Raw genomic sequence first — 16307 nt, 5'->3', positions numbered from 1 at the left:
ACTTCTTTGACACCGTCCATCCCCGTGCTTTAAATGAATGGTAGCGTCCGACTCACCCGCGTTTCCGCGCGAAAAGGCGGCCCGCGCGTATTTCTCAGCTGCTAGCGACAATTCATAAAGCCCGTTGAGCCTCTCCAGCGCGCGCTGCAGTTGGCACTGTCACATATTAATACCCGCTTTTATCTGTTGTTGTTTTAAATCGTGTTTTTAAGTAGTCAATTCCTTTGATCAAAATCGAACTTGAAATGCCTACCAAGACCTCATTGTCTCTGCCAGAGGATGTCAAAGAACGGTATGGTGCTGTATTTGCTTTTAATGCCACTGTGATGGTCGTTTGCTCATTCGCGGGCTTTACACGCTTCGCGCTGCAGACTGATCACGTCACAAAACGGCAGTTCGGTTGTTTATGTGTGCCATTTTTAAGCGAAAAGAGATGCTGTGTTTTTATTATTGTTAGCATTTAGCCAGGCTACGAACGTTCTGCCCGCCACCAGCTCGCGTTTCGTGGGTAAAACAGGCGATTGTTTTGATGCGAACAGCCTCGCAGGTGTCAGTATGACTGCATTTGGCGCCAAATACACATGTGTCCTAGTGAAGCCCTGCCCGCCTCCTGTCTCCCTCTGCTCAATCACTGCACGAGTCATTACAGTTATACCCACGAAATACTAATGAATTCTGTGTACTTTCTTAAAGACACGATTATCTGAAGTGGTTTTCGTGAATCTGGTCTGTCCATGCGTGTTTGTTTACTCGCGTTGTCCAACAATGTGTTGAGATGAATGCGTCCAGTTCAATAAATTTTGGATTTATCAACGTTTATTAAATGTTATTTATACTTGAAGTGGTGATTGTGCAATGCTAATTGGATGTTTGTTTATTTTTCTAGGCTTCAGGTGTTGGATGAAGGTGGAGACAGTTTGTCAGATGAGGTAAACATTTACGTTACTGCGTATGAGTTCAAATGAAATTAGGTGGTTACTTATTGCATGTCCACACTAACACAAAATAACACAATCCCTTTCATTCAGAATGTACAGTTTAACCGTGTAGTTGTTGTGCATCTGGCAAAAGGCTTTCTTAAACTGTTGGCCTTTTAAACTGTATAAACAGTTTTGTAAAGAGGCTTTTGATATACAGTTTACAACATGAATCATTAATAAGAGTTTCAGTTTGTATACTTGTGCTCTTTTTCAAGGCTATTTTGTTCAAGTAGTAAGACTAATGCCTTCACTGAAAGTTCTGAGAGTGCTTTTTTTTTTTTAATTGCCTCACCAAGATTTTTTTTTTTATTGCATTTCTTATCTCCCAATGTCGCTAGTAGACAAACACAGTCCTATCTTTCAACACATCCCATAATTTCGAAAACATCAACCTCTACCAAATGGTTAATGTCAGTTTATGGTAAAACTATCGGAATAATTACATGAAATACTATTTAAAAAAAATAATTAGAAAACATGGTGCAAGACCATTTTATTTAAAAACAGTCAAAATAAAACTTTGAATACTAAATTACTTTTTAGAAGGATGCCATAAACTATTTCAGATTCTCATTTAATGTGTTTTTAGTTGTTGTTGTTGTTGTTGTTGTTTTTTTTTTCTACAATAAAATAGTGTATTATTGCAACAGGATTGATTATTTTGTTTTGTAAACCAGCAATGCTGTGCGTAAACCATTATTTTATTATTTAAAACAATTCTTTAAATAACTTTAACAGTCATTATTTAAAACAAATATGTCAAAATATGGTCAACCATTTGGTAAAGCAGGCAGTTAAAGAGTTAACAAGAGGAAATATTCACTTTGAAGACATAAAATGCATAATAAAATGGTGCCATTTGTACGTCACACATTTTACTAGCACCTTAGTTAAGGATGCAAGTAGGCCATTTTGTTACCCAAAATGTGACATGTGAAAACTGCAGCTCTCTCATTGGCTGGAGAGAATCATCAGTACTTGCGTCATTGGATTTGCTGTGTGAAATAACAAACCAGTTGAATCAGCAACAGCCACTGCCAGATTATTTCAATGAACCGTTACGCAACTTAAAATCGCTATATCATGATCAGCAGACTTTTAACGTGAAAACGCCTTTTAGTAACCTATGAAAACTCACCACATCCTGAATAACTTACCCCGTTTGTCATATTTACAGGAAAGCCTAAATGCTTTCATACATGTAGATTAATCCTAAAGTTTTAACGATTGCTGAAGGAAACGCCTTTTGCCTCATTCAAATCAAGGAAAAATTAATCATGCGTGTTGTGAACTGTACATCGGAGTGTTTGATCTACCCAGGTGAGATCACATGCGAGAGGTGAGAAAGAAAAACTTAAGACCCTTAAAGTAATAGTTAACCCAAAAAAAGTATCAACACATGACTTGCTCCCCCTCACACCATCCTCAGTGTACAGATTTTTGGATAAAAACCTTTCAAATTTGTACCAAAACTGTTGTCCTGATAACCACTCTTGTCTTGGGACAATTTCTTATTTTTTTAACAACTTCAAGTGTTGGTGACAATGCACATTATGCATGACTGTCAGAGTCGTATGCAGAATGTATGGCTTAAGGAGTGAGTAAATGATGGAGTGATTTACATTTTTTGGGTGAAATATTTCTTTAACATATTTGTTGGTTTGCATGAGCCCAAAATACATTTGAAGTAGGGTCCAGAAGGAATTAAACACTCCTATAAACTAATAGAGGTGTTGCAACTGTCCATAACCCACTCTCTCTGAAGAAGTGCTCGGGTTTTTCCACGGGTCAGGGAGTAGTGTTGTTATGCTCTGAAACCATGTGCCTCTATTGGAAATTGTGCATGTAAAAGATGGCATATGTGAATGGCCCTTAGTTAAAATCCTCCTCAGCCATGGTGAAAATTAGCCTTTGATCCAGTATGCGTGCGTTTTGTGTACAAGCTTGAACTTTAAACTAGCGCACTGTTAGTATAATTTTTAGTTGCAGCAGTTTTGTTCCATGGAGAAACTCTGTGTTGAGAAGCATTTACGATTAATTAACAGTGACGAATTAAACCGCGGTTGATAGTGAAATCGGTTATCATTGCATCCCTACTCTCGGATTGATGCTTAATGACAAAAAGGTGGTTTCAGTCTTTAATTTGGGGTACAACCCTTGTGGCATAGGTGAAGTACATGCTAAATATTGCAAGTCTTACAGTTGAGTTATTCGGTGAACTCTGCTTTCTGAGTTTGTGGCTCGACTTCAATTTTTGTGTGTGTGCAGGAGTGTGTAAAAGAAAAGCTCAGGTTACTACAGGAGTTCCTGCTCGCTGATACTCAGGACCAGCTCAAAAACCTTGAGGACAAGTTAAAGAGCTCTGAGCTCTCCACAGTGAGTTACTTTGCCTTTTCAGAGCTCCCTTCTAGAAAACAAGTGGTCTGACTTGAGCTTCTTTTCAGGAGGTTTACATGTCAGAGGTGAAGGCTGTACTGAAGAAAGCTCTGGGAGTTGTCAAGGAGGGTGATGGAGTGGAGCAGAATGGACATTCAAATGGCTTCTCTGAAAATGGATCTCACAAAGACAATGGCGAACAGGAGGGAGCCATGGACACTCAGGAGGAAGGAGACGCTATAAAGTCTCCCAGTGCCCCAAAGGGAAGGGGCGGACGTCGCAGTAAAGCAGACTCTGAGCCCAAGAGTGAGCTGCATGGATTTATTGCTTCTAAGTGCTCTTGATATGTTGCATCTCTGCATTATATGCTGGATGTAGGTTGTGTACTTTATTTTATTAATTGCACTTGTTTTGACAGAATCTCCAGCCAGTTCCAGGGTTACACGCAACACTGGGAAGCAACAAACTATCGTGTCAATGTTTTCTAGAGTGTAAGTCCACGATTTTACTTTAGAGTTGGTGTACTTTTTTTAAATTGTGCAGATTTTGTTAATTTGCAGTCTGATATGGTAGTTTTGTGATCAAGATGTATGAATAAATTTTTATTATCATTTTTTTTTTTTTGTTAAATAATTGGGCCTTTATTCTTTCTTTTAATAGCCCAAAACGAAAGTCTGATGAGCTGAATGGAGAACCAGCAAATGGTGACACAGAAATTAAGACTGAGGAAACTATCACTGAGGAGGTCAGGTCGTTTTACAATTCATTGTTATTAAATTCATAAAAATTAATTTAACAGTATATTATTTTGGGGTTTTCAAGGTCCGTGAAGAGAAACGCCTTAAAACAGAAGATGAGAAGTGAGTATAGTGATGTAAAAGTAAAACTTGAAAACAGCCATTTTACAAATGTACTATGAGGTTTATGATCCCTTGTTGTTCCTCTCTCAGGCCTGAAGCTGAGAATGCTGCTAACCTCAAACCTGTGTCTACAGCAAAGGTGACGCTTCTTTTCACTTCCAATTTGATTTGCCACTTGAATTAATAACTAAACAACATCTTTAACTTGTTTTAGACTCCTCCGCCGAAATGTCCTGACTGCAGGCAGTATCTGGATGATTCAGACCTAAAGTTCTTTCAAGGGGATCCTGATGATGCTGTGAGCTTCCTACACCTATTTTTTTTTTTTTTTAAACCTTAATCTCAAATTAAGTTTTGTATAGGTTAAGTTTTTGTAGTGGCTGTACACTTGAATGATATGTTTGATTTTGTCTATGGTAGTTGGATGAACCAGAGATGTTAACCGATGAGCGTCTCTCCCTCTTTGATTCAAATGAGGATGGTTTTGAAAGCTATGAAGATCTTCCTCAGCACAAGATCACGAACTTCAGGTAAAGAAGAGATGGATGACTCCAAACTGATCAATGTTTTACTTGCCCACCCCCCACTAATGACTTTGCATCACCTCTCGTTTGTAGTGTGTATGACAAGCGTGGTCATCTGTGTCCGTTTGATTCTGGCCTCATTGAGAAAAATGTGGAACTGTACTTTAGTTGTGCTGTAAAGCCCATCTATGATGACAACCCATGCATGGATGGTACGTGCCACTTTCATTACAATGAATACAGATGTTTTTTTATTTATTTATTTCAAATGCATTGTGTATTTGATTTCAAATTGTTCTCAGGTGGGGTTCCTGCCAAAAAGCTTGGTCCCATCAATGCTTGGTGGATCACTGGTTTTGATGGTGGGGAGAAGGCTTTGATTGGCTTCACTACAGGTATGTTTCAAAGCAAAGTTGACTCTTATCCTTGTCCAGTTTTATTATGCATGGCCATTTAACTAGTTTCATTTTCTTTTCGACAGCGTTTGCTGACTATATCCTAATGGACCCCAGTGAGGAGTACTCTGCTATTTTTGCTCTGATGCAGGAGAAGATCTACATGAGCAAAATTGTGGTTGAATTTCTTCAGAAAAACCAGGATGCCACATATGAGGACCTGCTGAACAAAATAGAGGTACACTTTATGGGAGCATTGAAGTTCTTTGCCACTTGTCCCATTTTAGAAGTTGTGGGATAACCTGTTATTTGTCTTTTTAGACTACTGTCCCGCCCGCGGGGCTCAACTTCAACCGTTTCACAGAAGACACACTCTTGCGCCATGCCCAGTTTGTGGTAGAGCAGGTCGAGAGCTACGATGAGGCTGGAGACTCTGATGAACAACCCATTATAATCACTCCATGTATGCGTGACTTGATCAAGCTGGCTGGTGTTACTTTGGGCAAGAGGTGAGTTTACTAGAATTGGTGGTCTCTTAAATGCCTTCAATGAGATAACTGGGTAATGGTGGGTTCGATATACTGGTACCCAGAAAGCAGACCTCAAACTGTTCTCTTAGCAACTGAAACCAATTTGTTATTTTATCCTGCATGAGGCATGGGCTTCAATATTGTGGACCATCAGGGAGGGCTATCGGTGTTTCTCATAGGACATATAATGTATTCATGTAGCTTAAACCAATTTGTGAATGCGGGAGCTGCTATTTTGGTACTAGATAACAGGTTTGCACAATTTATTTTTTTGCAAGTCTGAAAATTCAGTGACTTAAGATTTTGAGGTTTAGTTGTGGTACCATGTTATTTGTTTCTAATGGTCCTTTAACTTTCTCTAATGCAGCAGGCAGCTGTACTGGTATGTAAATCCTGATGTTTCTGCAGAGTGTGTGGCTTGGTTATTTATATTTCCATATGCTGAACTGCAGTCGCCTGTGTTGGTGGTAAACTGCTTCATTAGCTGAAATGGGTGGGTGAGGAGAACAAAAACATGAGAACTTGTTTATTTATTTTTTTTAAACCTTCCTGACTTGCATGATCTGCATAACAGATGTTAATTTGGCACCCTGTTGTTTAAGTTGTCCATTTGGGAAATCTGAACATCTTTTTTCAGTTTAAATGGGTTTAGTTACTTCAGAGCTGTTTGTCTTAACTCAATCCATTGTGTCTTGTGCATTAAACGCATGGCTCTTTTTTGCTTTTATTTGTGCCCTCTGTATCTTGTTTGCTCTGCTCATGTTTTTTTTTTTTCCCCTGTTCAGGAGAGCAGCCAGAAGACAAGCCGTCCGCCATCCCACTAAGATTGAAAAGGACAACAAGGGCCCGACTAAAGCCACCACCACTAAACTGGTCTACCTGATCTTTGACACATTCTTCTCTGATCAGATTGACCAGAACAATAAGGATGGAGGTGTGAAGAGACAACGGTGTGGTGTCTGTGAGGTTGGTTGTCTGAAAATAGCAGGCACAGTTTAACTGAAATGCAAGCATGATGATTGGCGACCTTGGTATTTCAGGTGTGTCAAGCTCCAGACTGCGGCAAGTGTTCAGCTTGTAAGGATATGATCAAGTTTGGAGGCAGTGGCAGAAGTAAACAAGCCTGTCAGAAGAGGAGGTATGCTTACTGTGCAGTCTTTGCTGTTGCGTAATCATTCTCCTCAGCAGTTTTGTATTTTCCATGTGTTTTAAAGGCCTTTCTTTGCTTTCTCTGTTTTTATATTATAATGATTAACATTTTGAATGAGGCTAAATGTCATTCAACAATTAAGGTTTTTAATAGTTTTTACTATTTATAGTGCCAATTTTGTCTATACTCATGCCATTTTAAATTGGCATTTCATTTACCTAGGCATGTATATTTAATTGATCTCAGATTAAATGTTACAATGATATCTAATTGTCTTAAACAACTTCCTAGTTGTTGACCTTTTAGGCCCCGTTTACACTAGTGCGTTTTAGTATTAAAACATCGTTTTAGAATGAAAACGATCCGCGTCCACACTCGCTTTTTACCCAGCGTTTCTGAACTGCTCTCCGTCCACACCAAAATTCTGAAAACGCACATCACATGACCACACACACACACACACACACACACATTCGGGCCAGCGCTGCAGCCCATCTACCCAGATGAGAGCTGTGCTAGTCGGACTTCTCATCAAGCATCTCCTGCTGGATCTAATCTCACTATATTTATTAAACGTGATATTTCATTCATCTTGTTGTCTTTATCTAACGACATATTCCCTGACTTTGGTCACTAGAATATATTAGCCTACTTGTTCTCAGGTAACGTGTTTTGGCTAAGCGCAAAGATAAGTTAATGATCAATGTAACCACGTAGCCTATTCTGTATTATTGACTGATCGCTTGCCTTTATTTCCTATAATGTATAAAATTATTGTATGTTATATTTTTATAATGGCCATTATCGATTATTAAAACTTATATTCAGCAAAAGAGAGGGTATGTTTCGTATTTTAACTGAAATTGAAAGGAGGCAGTTGTTATCGGCTCCGTTTTGTTATAAATATCCACACAGTGAAGATGACGCTCGCATGCAGCCCGACGCCTCAACATTTCTGCTGTCTGTTAAGTTGCTAATATCAAAATGAAAATAGGCAGTTCCTTAAATCATGTTTACATTTGATTTTATTGTTGAGAAAGTGAAACAACGTAGCCAGGGTGAATGAAGTTATACAGTACACTGTTCTCTTTGAAGATTTACCCGTGTCCTCGGTATAGTCTGTTTTCCATATCAAACTGAGAAGAATAGACTGCAGCCTTGATCAAACTTGCAAAGTCTGAACTTGCAAGGAGAGGATGCAGGACTGAACTGTGTGTGTTAGGCTACTTAATATTGAGGAAAAGCCCCAATCAGAGAAGCGAATGTCTACAGCCCAGCCTCCATTTTCAGATGTCTCCGTTTTTGCTCATCCACACTTAAGACGGAGCACCAGCGTTTCAGAATGAAAACGGCCTCTCCAGCGTTTTCGAAACGCTCTGTTTTCGGCGCTCGAACTCCGGCGTAGTGTGGACAGTTGGCGTAACCGTAGCTAAACTTATGCGTTTTCAAACTAAAACGCATTAGTGTAAACAGGGCCTTAGGCACATCATGAATATATCAACCTTGTGTTGATTGCACAATATTTGGTGACTCCAGGTTTGTTGTTTTGAACTATTAAAGGTCAGAGCACACTTGGTCTCTGAACCAAACAGTAGAATAGCCCTTTTGAGAAGCAGATCCTGTTGGTGATATCGAACTTCATGATTTTGGATTTGTTTGCCAGGTTAAAGCCTAATGTTTGTTTTGTCCATCCAGGTGTCCCAACCTGGCAGTGAAAGAAGCTGAGGATGATGAGAACATGGATGAGGAGGATGTGTTGCCAGTTAAGGATACAAAGAAAATGTCTCAGACCAAGAAGAAGAAACAAACCAAGAACAAAATCAGCTGGGTTGGTGAGCCATTAAAGGTATGCAATCTTTATCTGGCAGCGGACACAATATTTTTTTTTTTTTTTTTTTTTTTTTTTCCAGGACTATGGCCATGTCTACTCAAATGGGTATTTGCAAAACAGTAGATTTTTCTACTTGGTTTGGTCATTGGTCCATAATCCGATGCAGTATTAGGGAAATAAAATCTTAACACTGTAGTCTTCAAATTTTTTAGAAATGGTGTTGTTGTAGCTGGTAAACTCCTTTTTGTTTCATGGCTTTTGCTGTTTTTGCCTTAGTTTGTCAAGTTGTGCTACTAACCCTTTTAGCTTTCATGTGGCTGGAGACTTTTCTCCCCTCCCAAATTTAGAAGACTTTAAATTTTTATTTTTTTTTTGCCGTCATCTTTTCAGACTGAGGGAAAGAAGGAATATTACATGAAAGTGCGTGTGGAAAATGAGGTGTTGGAGGTGGGAGATTGTGTATCTGTAAGCCCTGATGACCCATCACATCCTCTCTACCTGGCCAGGTAAAATTATCAAAGCAATTTCTTTTGTAAAACCAAAAGGTTTAACATGTTTACTAGACTCTCTAATTAGTAAATCATTGGTTTCTTTAAATTTGTAGGATTACAGCTTTGTGGGATGATGGTGAGAAGATGTTTCATGCCCATTGGTTCTGCCGTGGCACTGATACGGTCCTTGGAGAGTCATCAGACCCTCTTGAGCTCTTCCTAGTGGATGAGTGTGAAGACATGCAGCTAAGTTTTATCCATGGCAAGGTCAACGTCTTCTACAAGGCACCATCTGAAAACTGGTATATGGAGGTACATACGCCAAAGTGTGGGCAGTGTTTGTGTTTAACAAACTGGGCAGAGGTTTTAACACTGTTATTGTTTTGAAGGGTGGAATGGATGAAGACATCAAAGTGATTGACGATGATGGTGAAAGCTTCTTTTATCAGCTCCATTATGAAGGTGAATGTGCTCGCTTTGAGACTCCTCCCAAGGTCACACCCTCTGAGGACTGCAAGTATAAGTAAGAGCCCCTTTTGACCTATTTTAATGGGACACCTGTTCTGTATTTGTGCTATAAAATGTTATGTTTCACTAGGTTTTGTGCCAGCTGCACCAGAAACAAAGAACGAGAGGCTGAGTCTGTTCCCCATGCCTATGAGCCCTTAGAGGATGAGGAGAGTGACTCTAAAGTCTTCTATGGGTTGGTGAACTATAAGGGAGAGCAGTACAAAGTAGGGGACAGTGTCTACCTACCACCTGAGGCCTTTAACTTTGTGTAAGCTCTTTATTATTTACTGCCTCAAGGGATTTCTATTTGAGTGGTTTTATTAAATGGACCTCTTGTCTTTTAGAGTAAAGGCTGCAAGCCCGGTGAAGCGTTCCCACAGAAAAGATGACGTTGATGAAGATCTTTACCCTGAATACTACAGGAAGTCCTCTGATTACATTAAAGGCTCAAATCTGGATGCTCCTCAGCCTTTCCGCATTGGGCGCATCAAAGAAATCTTCTGCAACAAGCGCAGCAATGGAAAGCCAGACACCTCAGAGATCAAACTGCGCCTCTATAAATTCTACAGGTAACTCTTTTATTCTCCGGAATGATTCCAACCAGTGCGTCTGATTTTGAGGTTGTACCTTAAGGGAGTTCAATACTATTTTTCTCCCCAAACTTGTTTGCTTTCAGACCTGAAAACACTCACAAGGGACCAAAGGGAGCATATCATTCTGATATAAACCAACTCTACTGGAGTGACGAAGAGGCGACCGTCAGCATGACTGAGGTGCTGACACGCTGTCGTGTTGAGTATGCAGAGGATCTGGTTGAAAGTGTGCAGGACTATTCAAACAAAGGACCCGATCGCTTCTATTTCCTTGAGGTAAGGATAAAATCTGGCTGTAATGGAGCTGCCAATGGTACTCGTAATGCAGCTGAAAATATTTTCTGCCATGACTTACCTAATGGTTCTTTTTGTAGGCATACAATGCCAAAACCAAGAGCTTTGAGGATCCTCCCAATCATGCTAGATCTGCTGTGAATAAGGGCAAAGGGAAAGGAAAGGGCAAAGGTAAGTCAAGTGTAATGTTGAAATAAGTAATGGAAACTTCTAGGTATGCTCTTGTGTTTTTTTTAAGCTAAAAATGGTCCATCGTGGATTCAAGATGGCTTAAATATCTGAACACAATCATAACTGCATGTGGGGAGAAATTGCAGCTTAAATGTTTGTACCATGGTTGTCTGTAGGAAAAGGGAAAGGGAAAGCAGCGCCTCAAGAACCACAGGATCAGGAGCCACAAGAGCCAGTGGTTCCCAAACTGCGCACTCTGGATGTATTCTCTGGCTGTGGTGGTCTGTCTGAGGGCTTCCATCAAGCAGGTTTGGCTTCCATTGAGTCTCTTTATAGAACCATGTTACACAATGTATTATTACTAGGGATGTAACTGTATTGTAAATACCGTCATACCGCAATATTAATTTTTTTTGATATTACCGAAGTCGCACGACTCAGTAAAACTATAGGTCTTCTGAGAAAATTTGCTCAGGCGAATGAAGCGAACGGGAGGTAGCGAAAACTACAATTCCCATCAGCCCATGCTTGACCATCATCCCTTGCGGTCTGTTGTCGCTACAGATCCAGTAATGCGGAAATAGAGTGTGCTGCTAGAAGCGGGGATGAAAAAAGAGCTGGAAAACTCTAAAGCGGGTGTTGTCGCCGCGTGCGTACTTAATAGCGGTGTTGTCGCGCGAGTTCTTATCAGCTGTGTTGTCGCGCGCGTACTGAATAGCGGTGTTGTCAGCACACTGTTCAGATTGATGCAGACATGAGACCTCTATCTTACTCATGGTTTGTCCTCTCAAGTGGGGGAAAGACAATGCACAACGTTACCCACTGCTGTCAACCTGGGCCAAGTCATATCTCTCTTGTCCCAGAAACCTCAGTCCCAAATGAGAGGGTTTTTTTCTGTTGTAGGGGACATTGTAAATACCCAGAGATACCAGCTTTTACCAGATTATATTTATGATAATTTTCGTTTAAACCCATCTCTATCTTAGTGAGTGAGTGATTAAATGTTGAATGTGATGAGTTTTCAACACTACTAAATTGAAACTTTATTTTTTTTTTACATGGTTTAATATTTTTTTTGTTATTAAAATTGAAGTTCCTGTTTCAAAGCTTACAGATAGATGGCTAATTTGTATGTCATTGACACTTTTGGCACTTTTTTGGAGTATTTTCATAAGTTTTGTTTTTTCCTGTAAATGATTCAATAAATACCGTACCGTGACGTTCATACCGAGGTATTACCGTACCGTGAAATTCTGATACCGTTACATCCCTAATTATTACTCATGCACCTTTTCTTATACCAGGCATCTCAGAGACTCACTGGGCAATAGAGATGTGGGACCCTGCCGCTCAGGCATTCAGGTTGAACAATCCAGGCACGACCGTTTTCACAGAGGACTGTAACGTCCTGCTGAAGCTGGTAATGTCTGGAGAGAAGACTAACTCTCTTGGACAGAAGCTGCCACAGAAGGGTGACGTGGAGATGCTCTGCGGTGGGCCGCCTTGCCAAGGCTTCAGTGGAATGAACCGCTTCAACTCTCGCACATACTCAAAGTTCAAGAACTCTCTGGTTGTTTCTTATCTGAGGTCAGCACAATATGAGACCTCCTGTAAAACATTTGGAGATGTGCTGCTGCAGAATGTTTACCATTTGTGTAAATTCTTTGTTTCAGTTATTGTGACTACTACAGACCCAAGTTCTTCCTGCTGGAGAACGTAAGGAACTTTGTGTCATTTAAGCGCTCCATGGTCCTGAAGCTCACACTGCGCTGTCTGGTGCGCATGGGCTACCAGTGCACCTTTGGTGTGCTGCAGGTGAGTTACTTTATTGTTTGCATGTTGTTCTTGAATATGTTATAGGCTATAGCACCAACTGTATGTTGATTTTAGTTTTTGAAAGGCTCCAGGTTGACTCGATTGTTTACTGAAAAATAATTCATGACCAATATGTAACCACTCTCAAGCCTCTCTCACCATAAAACCTAATTTATTAGAATATGAAATTTAAAGACCACTTGACAATTCACAGGGATACATTTTTAAAAACGTCCAATGTGCGCTCTGTTTACAAGCCCTAAAGACTGGTTTATACTTCTGTATAAACTTGCGTGGCTTTGCATTTATACTTCTGTGCACTGTCTCTGTTGGCCTGCATTAACACTTCTGAAACGCTAGTTGGCAGTGAGGTGTTAATGTTCCTGTGTTGAGTTTTTTCGCTGCAGTTTTGTTTTTTCTAAATGCTTCCTGAATGTACAAGTGACTCAAACTCGCTCATATTGAGGCAGGAACCGACAGACATGCAACAACTTTAACTATGAGGTAAACCCAAAACAAAACTTTCCATCCGGAGCTCCTTCACGGGACTCCACACTTGTAAACAATCGCTCTATCGGGTTTGCCGGGCTCTTGGTCCCACCCTGACCCGTCAGCGCTACCAAGCCGACCAATCACTGAGCTTGCGCTATGCATCGTACGATGTGTAGTTTACTTTTTTTTTTTGAGAGGTGGACGTCAGCCACGGCTTAGGGCTATGCGTCAACGCATAGGCTGGGCCGTAGCATACCCGTGCGCTTGACGCAGAAGTATAAATCAGCCTTAAGTTGTCATCAAGCTGAAACTTTATAAAATGGTTTGTAATTCTTTTTATCTGTGTGTTTTGATCTTGCCTTGGACTTTATTGCTACAATAAATTGCTGTGGATGATAAATAGAGTTAATTAAATTTCGTACACTTGCTTTCCTGAATCGATTAAATTTAGGTTCTGTTGGTTCCACAAGTTATAGAAACTCTTCGTTCATCTGATTTTCTTATGCTCATCTCATTCATTATTAGGCATGGGCTGAAATAAGATTCTGACGGTATGATAACCTTGGATAAAAATCACTGTAATGCGATTACAGCTCTAAGTTATATTCTTATTAAATGTCTGGGTAAAACTTTTTTTTTTTTTTTTTTTTTTTTTTCCCCTTTGAACAGTTTTATTTTGTTAAAGATTTTTAAAATATTTTGGAGCAGTAAACCTGTCAGGCTAATTAAGTCACATAAATCGTTCGCCTCTGCTGTCTTCATTAGTTTCTACAACAGATTTCTTTTAGCTCTCCAGATATCCAGCAGAAAAGATATCCAAAGATACACTTTCTTTTATAAAAAAGTAAATAAAAATAAAAAATTCTTACACCTTTAGAAACGGTATAGCAGAGTTTTACTAGTTTTAAAACCTTGACTTTTCCAAACTACGAAAAAATTTATTTATTTATTTTGTAAATGCCTTAAACGTTATCATCCTCTGCATAAAGACTCCGTTACAGTAGCTATTTTGGAACCATGTCCGTCTTAAGGTTCTTGACTAAATAAAATATTTTAGTTCAAGGGTTAGGATGTTAATTTCAACTTTGGGCCACAAGTGTGTCAGATGCTGCATTTTAGAAATTCTGTTATCAAAGCAAATCTTTAATGCACCTAATTTACCCTGGTATCTGCAGGCTGGACAGTATGGGGTGGCCCAGACTCGACGCAGAGCTATCATCCTGGCTGCAGCCCCTGGTGAAAAGCTGCCCCGCTACCCTGAACCCTTGCATGTGTTTGCCCCTCGAGCATGTTCTCTTAGTGTGGCAGTTGATGAGAAGAAATATGTCAGCAATGTTACTCGGTAATGAAATGCTTTCTCTATAATGTTCGCATACCCCGATTTATTTAGCTGTTTCTGATCTTATTAAACTTACTTGTTTCTGCAGTGGAAATGGGGGCATTTATCGCACCATCACAGTACGGGACACCATGTCTGACCTCCCAGAAATCCGCAATGGAGCTGCTGCACTAGAGATTTCCTACAATGGCGAGCCACAGTCCTGGTTCCAGAGGCAAATTCGGGGCTCTCAGTATCAGCCCATCCTCAGGGACCACATCTGCAAGGTCAGTCCCTCTTGTGTGCTGTTGTCATTGACTTTGTTGTGACATCTAGAAAAATAGATTCATCGTTAACCTCAACCAGTTAACACATTTGATGCATGCAGAATATAACTGACTTTTTCATACTGTATTGCAGAAGCTGTTATCGTGCTGAATGTTTAATGTTTTCTGAGGGAATGCACTGAAACTTGGTCTACTCTTCTAGCAATCATGTAATGGTTTAATTTGTGTTGAAGGACATGAGTGCCCTGGTTGCTGCCCGCATGCGTAACATTCCTCTGGCTCCTGGTTCAGACTGGAGGGATCTACCTAATTTTGAGGTGCGGTTGCGGGATGGCACCACCACAAAAAAGCTTCGCTACACACACCCTGACAAAAAGAATGGCCGCAGTGGCACCGGTGCCCTGAGAGGAGTGTGTTCATGTTCTGAAGGTTGGTCTACTTGCTATACCAGTTTGGGCTTTTGTTGCACTTAGTGAATGGTAGTCCTGACTTTTCTGCTTCGTCATCACACTAGGAAAACCGTGTGATCCTGCAGACAGGCAGTTCAACACCCTGATTCCCTGGTGTCTGCCTCATACGGGTAACCGCCATAATCACTGGGCTGGTCTGTATGGCCGCCTGGAATGGGACGGATTCTTCAGCACTACAGTTACCAATCCTGAGCCAATGGGAAAGCAGGTATTGCCTACATGCCATATGCTGACCAGTCTTGATGCATCATTTTATACTGAATCAATGCACACCATATGCCTTATGTACTTATTTAAACTATTTGCCCCCAGGGACGTGTCCTTCACCCTGAGCAGCACCGTGTGGTGAGTGTCAGGGAATGTGCACGCTCTCAGGGCTTCCCAGACACCTACCGCTTCTTTGGCAATGTGCTAGACAAACACAGACAAGTATGTGTTCTGCACTGGTCAATTTTTTTTTTCATCCATTTTAAAATCGTACACTAGGTAATACTTTTTCTTTTTTCCTAAGGTTGGTAATGCTGTTCCTCCACCCCTCTCCAAAGCCATTGGCCTGGAGGTCAAGAAGTGTGTGCTGGAGAAAATGAGGGAGAATGCTACAGGTATTTATAGTTTTTTTTAAATTGAAAGCACTGATCTAAACGAGTATCTCATTTTAATTTCTTGTGTTTTCTCAGAGCCTGTGAAGCAGGAGAAAATGGAGCTCTCTGACTAAAGCCATCATTCTGTAAAATTGAAGCACATTTTTCATTGTGTTTGGATCCGTCTGAAGCATCACTCCATTTTAAACATTTTGTTATTCATAAGCTGGTGTAGAGCTTGGCCACTTCTGCGGCCTTTCTATGGACAGTCTGTGCAGTGCCATTCATGTGATGTTTTATCAATTTCTAAATGTGATTTTAACCATGTATTTGCAATTGTCCACTCTAAGACAGTGGTATAAATTCTATATAGGTTTTTATATGTTGTAATATTTCAAATAAAGCTCTTATTAAATGTTTTTAATTTGTTTTCCTCCATCTATTTGAAATTTAATGAACATTTCCTTTTTAAAGAAGCTTTTAAACACGTTTCTCTAAAATATTGTAAGTAACTGAACGCTCCCTTTTATTTTGTAATTTTGATAATATACTGGACAACTCTTAGAAAATGCAGACCAAATTGGAAAATGTAAGGAGCTACTTTTCAGTTGTTTGGCAGCCATAAAATGAGGTGAACAT

General features: G+C 40.1%; 1 protein-coding gene across 2 annotated transcripts; it reads left to right on the top strand.

The window, feature by feature from the left end:
• Positions 1 to 87: 87 nt before the first annotated feature.
• On the top strand, positions 88 to 16087 carry dnmt1 (DNA (cytosine-5-)-methyltransferase 1). 2 transcript variants are annotated; one of them, XM_017353152.3, is made up of 35 exons: positions 88 to 292; positions 887 to 929; positions 3249 to 3356; positions 3425 to 3662; positions 3775 to 3847; positions 4017 to 4101; positions 4179 to 4216; positions 4307 to 4355; positions 4431 to 4514; positions 4637 to 4746; positions 4834 to 4952; positions 5043 to 5135; positions 5222 to 5373; positions 5457 to 5644; positions 6033 to 6047; positions 6451 to 6631; positions 6706 to 6803; positions 8511 to 8661; positions 9037 to 9152; positions 9251 to 9449; positions 9527 to 9660; positions 9736 to 9915; positions 9992 to 10216; positions 10324 to 10516; positions 10615 to 10705; positions 10882 to 11013; positions 12010 to 12292; positions 12379 to 12520; positions 14188 to 14354; positions 14440 to 14617; positions 14851 to 15046; positions 15132 to 15295; positions 15400 to 15516; positions 15599 to 15689; positions 15765 to 16087. In XM_017353152.3, the coding sequence occupies exons 1-35, from the start codon at positions 246 to 248 to the stop codon at positions 15800 to 15802; spliced, it is 4518 nt and encodes a 1505-aa protein (XP_017208641.1). In that variant the 5' UTR covers positions 88 to 245; the 3' UTR covers positions 15803 to 16087. The 2 variants fall into 2 exon arrangements, with proteins under 2 accessions (XP_017208641.1, NP_571264.2); NM_131189.2 differs by lacking the exon at positions 6033 to 6047 and having other exon boundaries at positions 99 to 292.
• Positions 16088 to 16307: the final 220 nt, after the last annotated feature.

The sequence above is a fragment of the Danio rerio genome, chromosome 3 (assembly GCF_049306965.1).
Source record: "Danio rerio strain Tuebingen ecotype United States chromosome 3, GRCz12tu, whole genome shotgun sequence".
NCBI classification, from domain to species: domain Eukaryota; kingdom Metazoa; phylum Chordata; class Actinopteri; order Cypriniformes; family Danionidae; genus Danio; species Danio rerio.
This window is presented reverse-complemented; position numbering and strand designations above follow the sequence as displayed.

Coding starts and splice junctions, on each gene's coding strand:
- dnmt1 (XM_017353152.3), top strand. CDS start 246: ATGCCTACCAAGACCTCATTGTCTCTGCCAGAGGATGTCAAAGAACG. Junction 930..3,248: donor GAGACAGTTTGTCAGATGAG/GTAAACATTTAC, acceptor GTGTGTGTGCAG/GAGTGTGTAAAAGAAAAGCT. Junction 8,662..9,036: donor GGGTTGGTGAGCCATTAAAG/GTATGCAATCTT, acceptor TCATCTTTTCAG/ACTGAGGGAAAGAAGGAATA.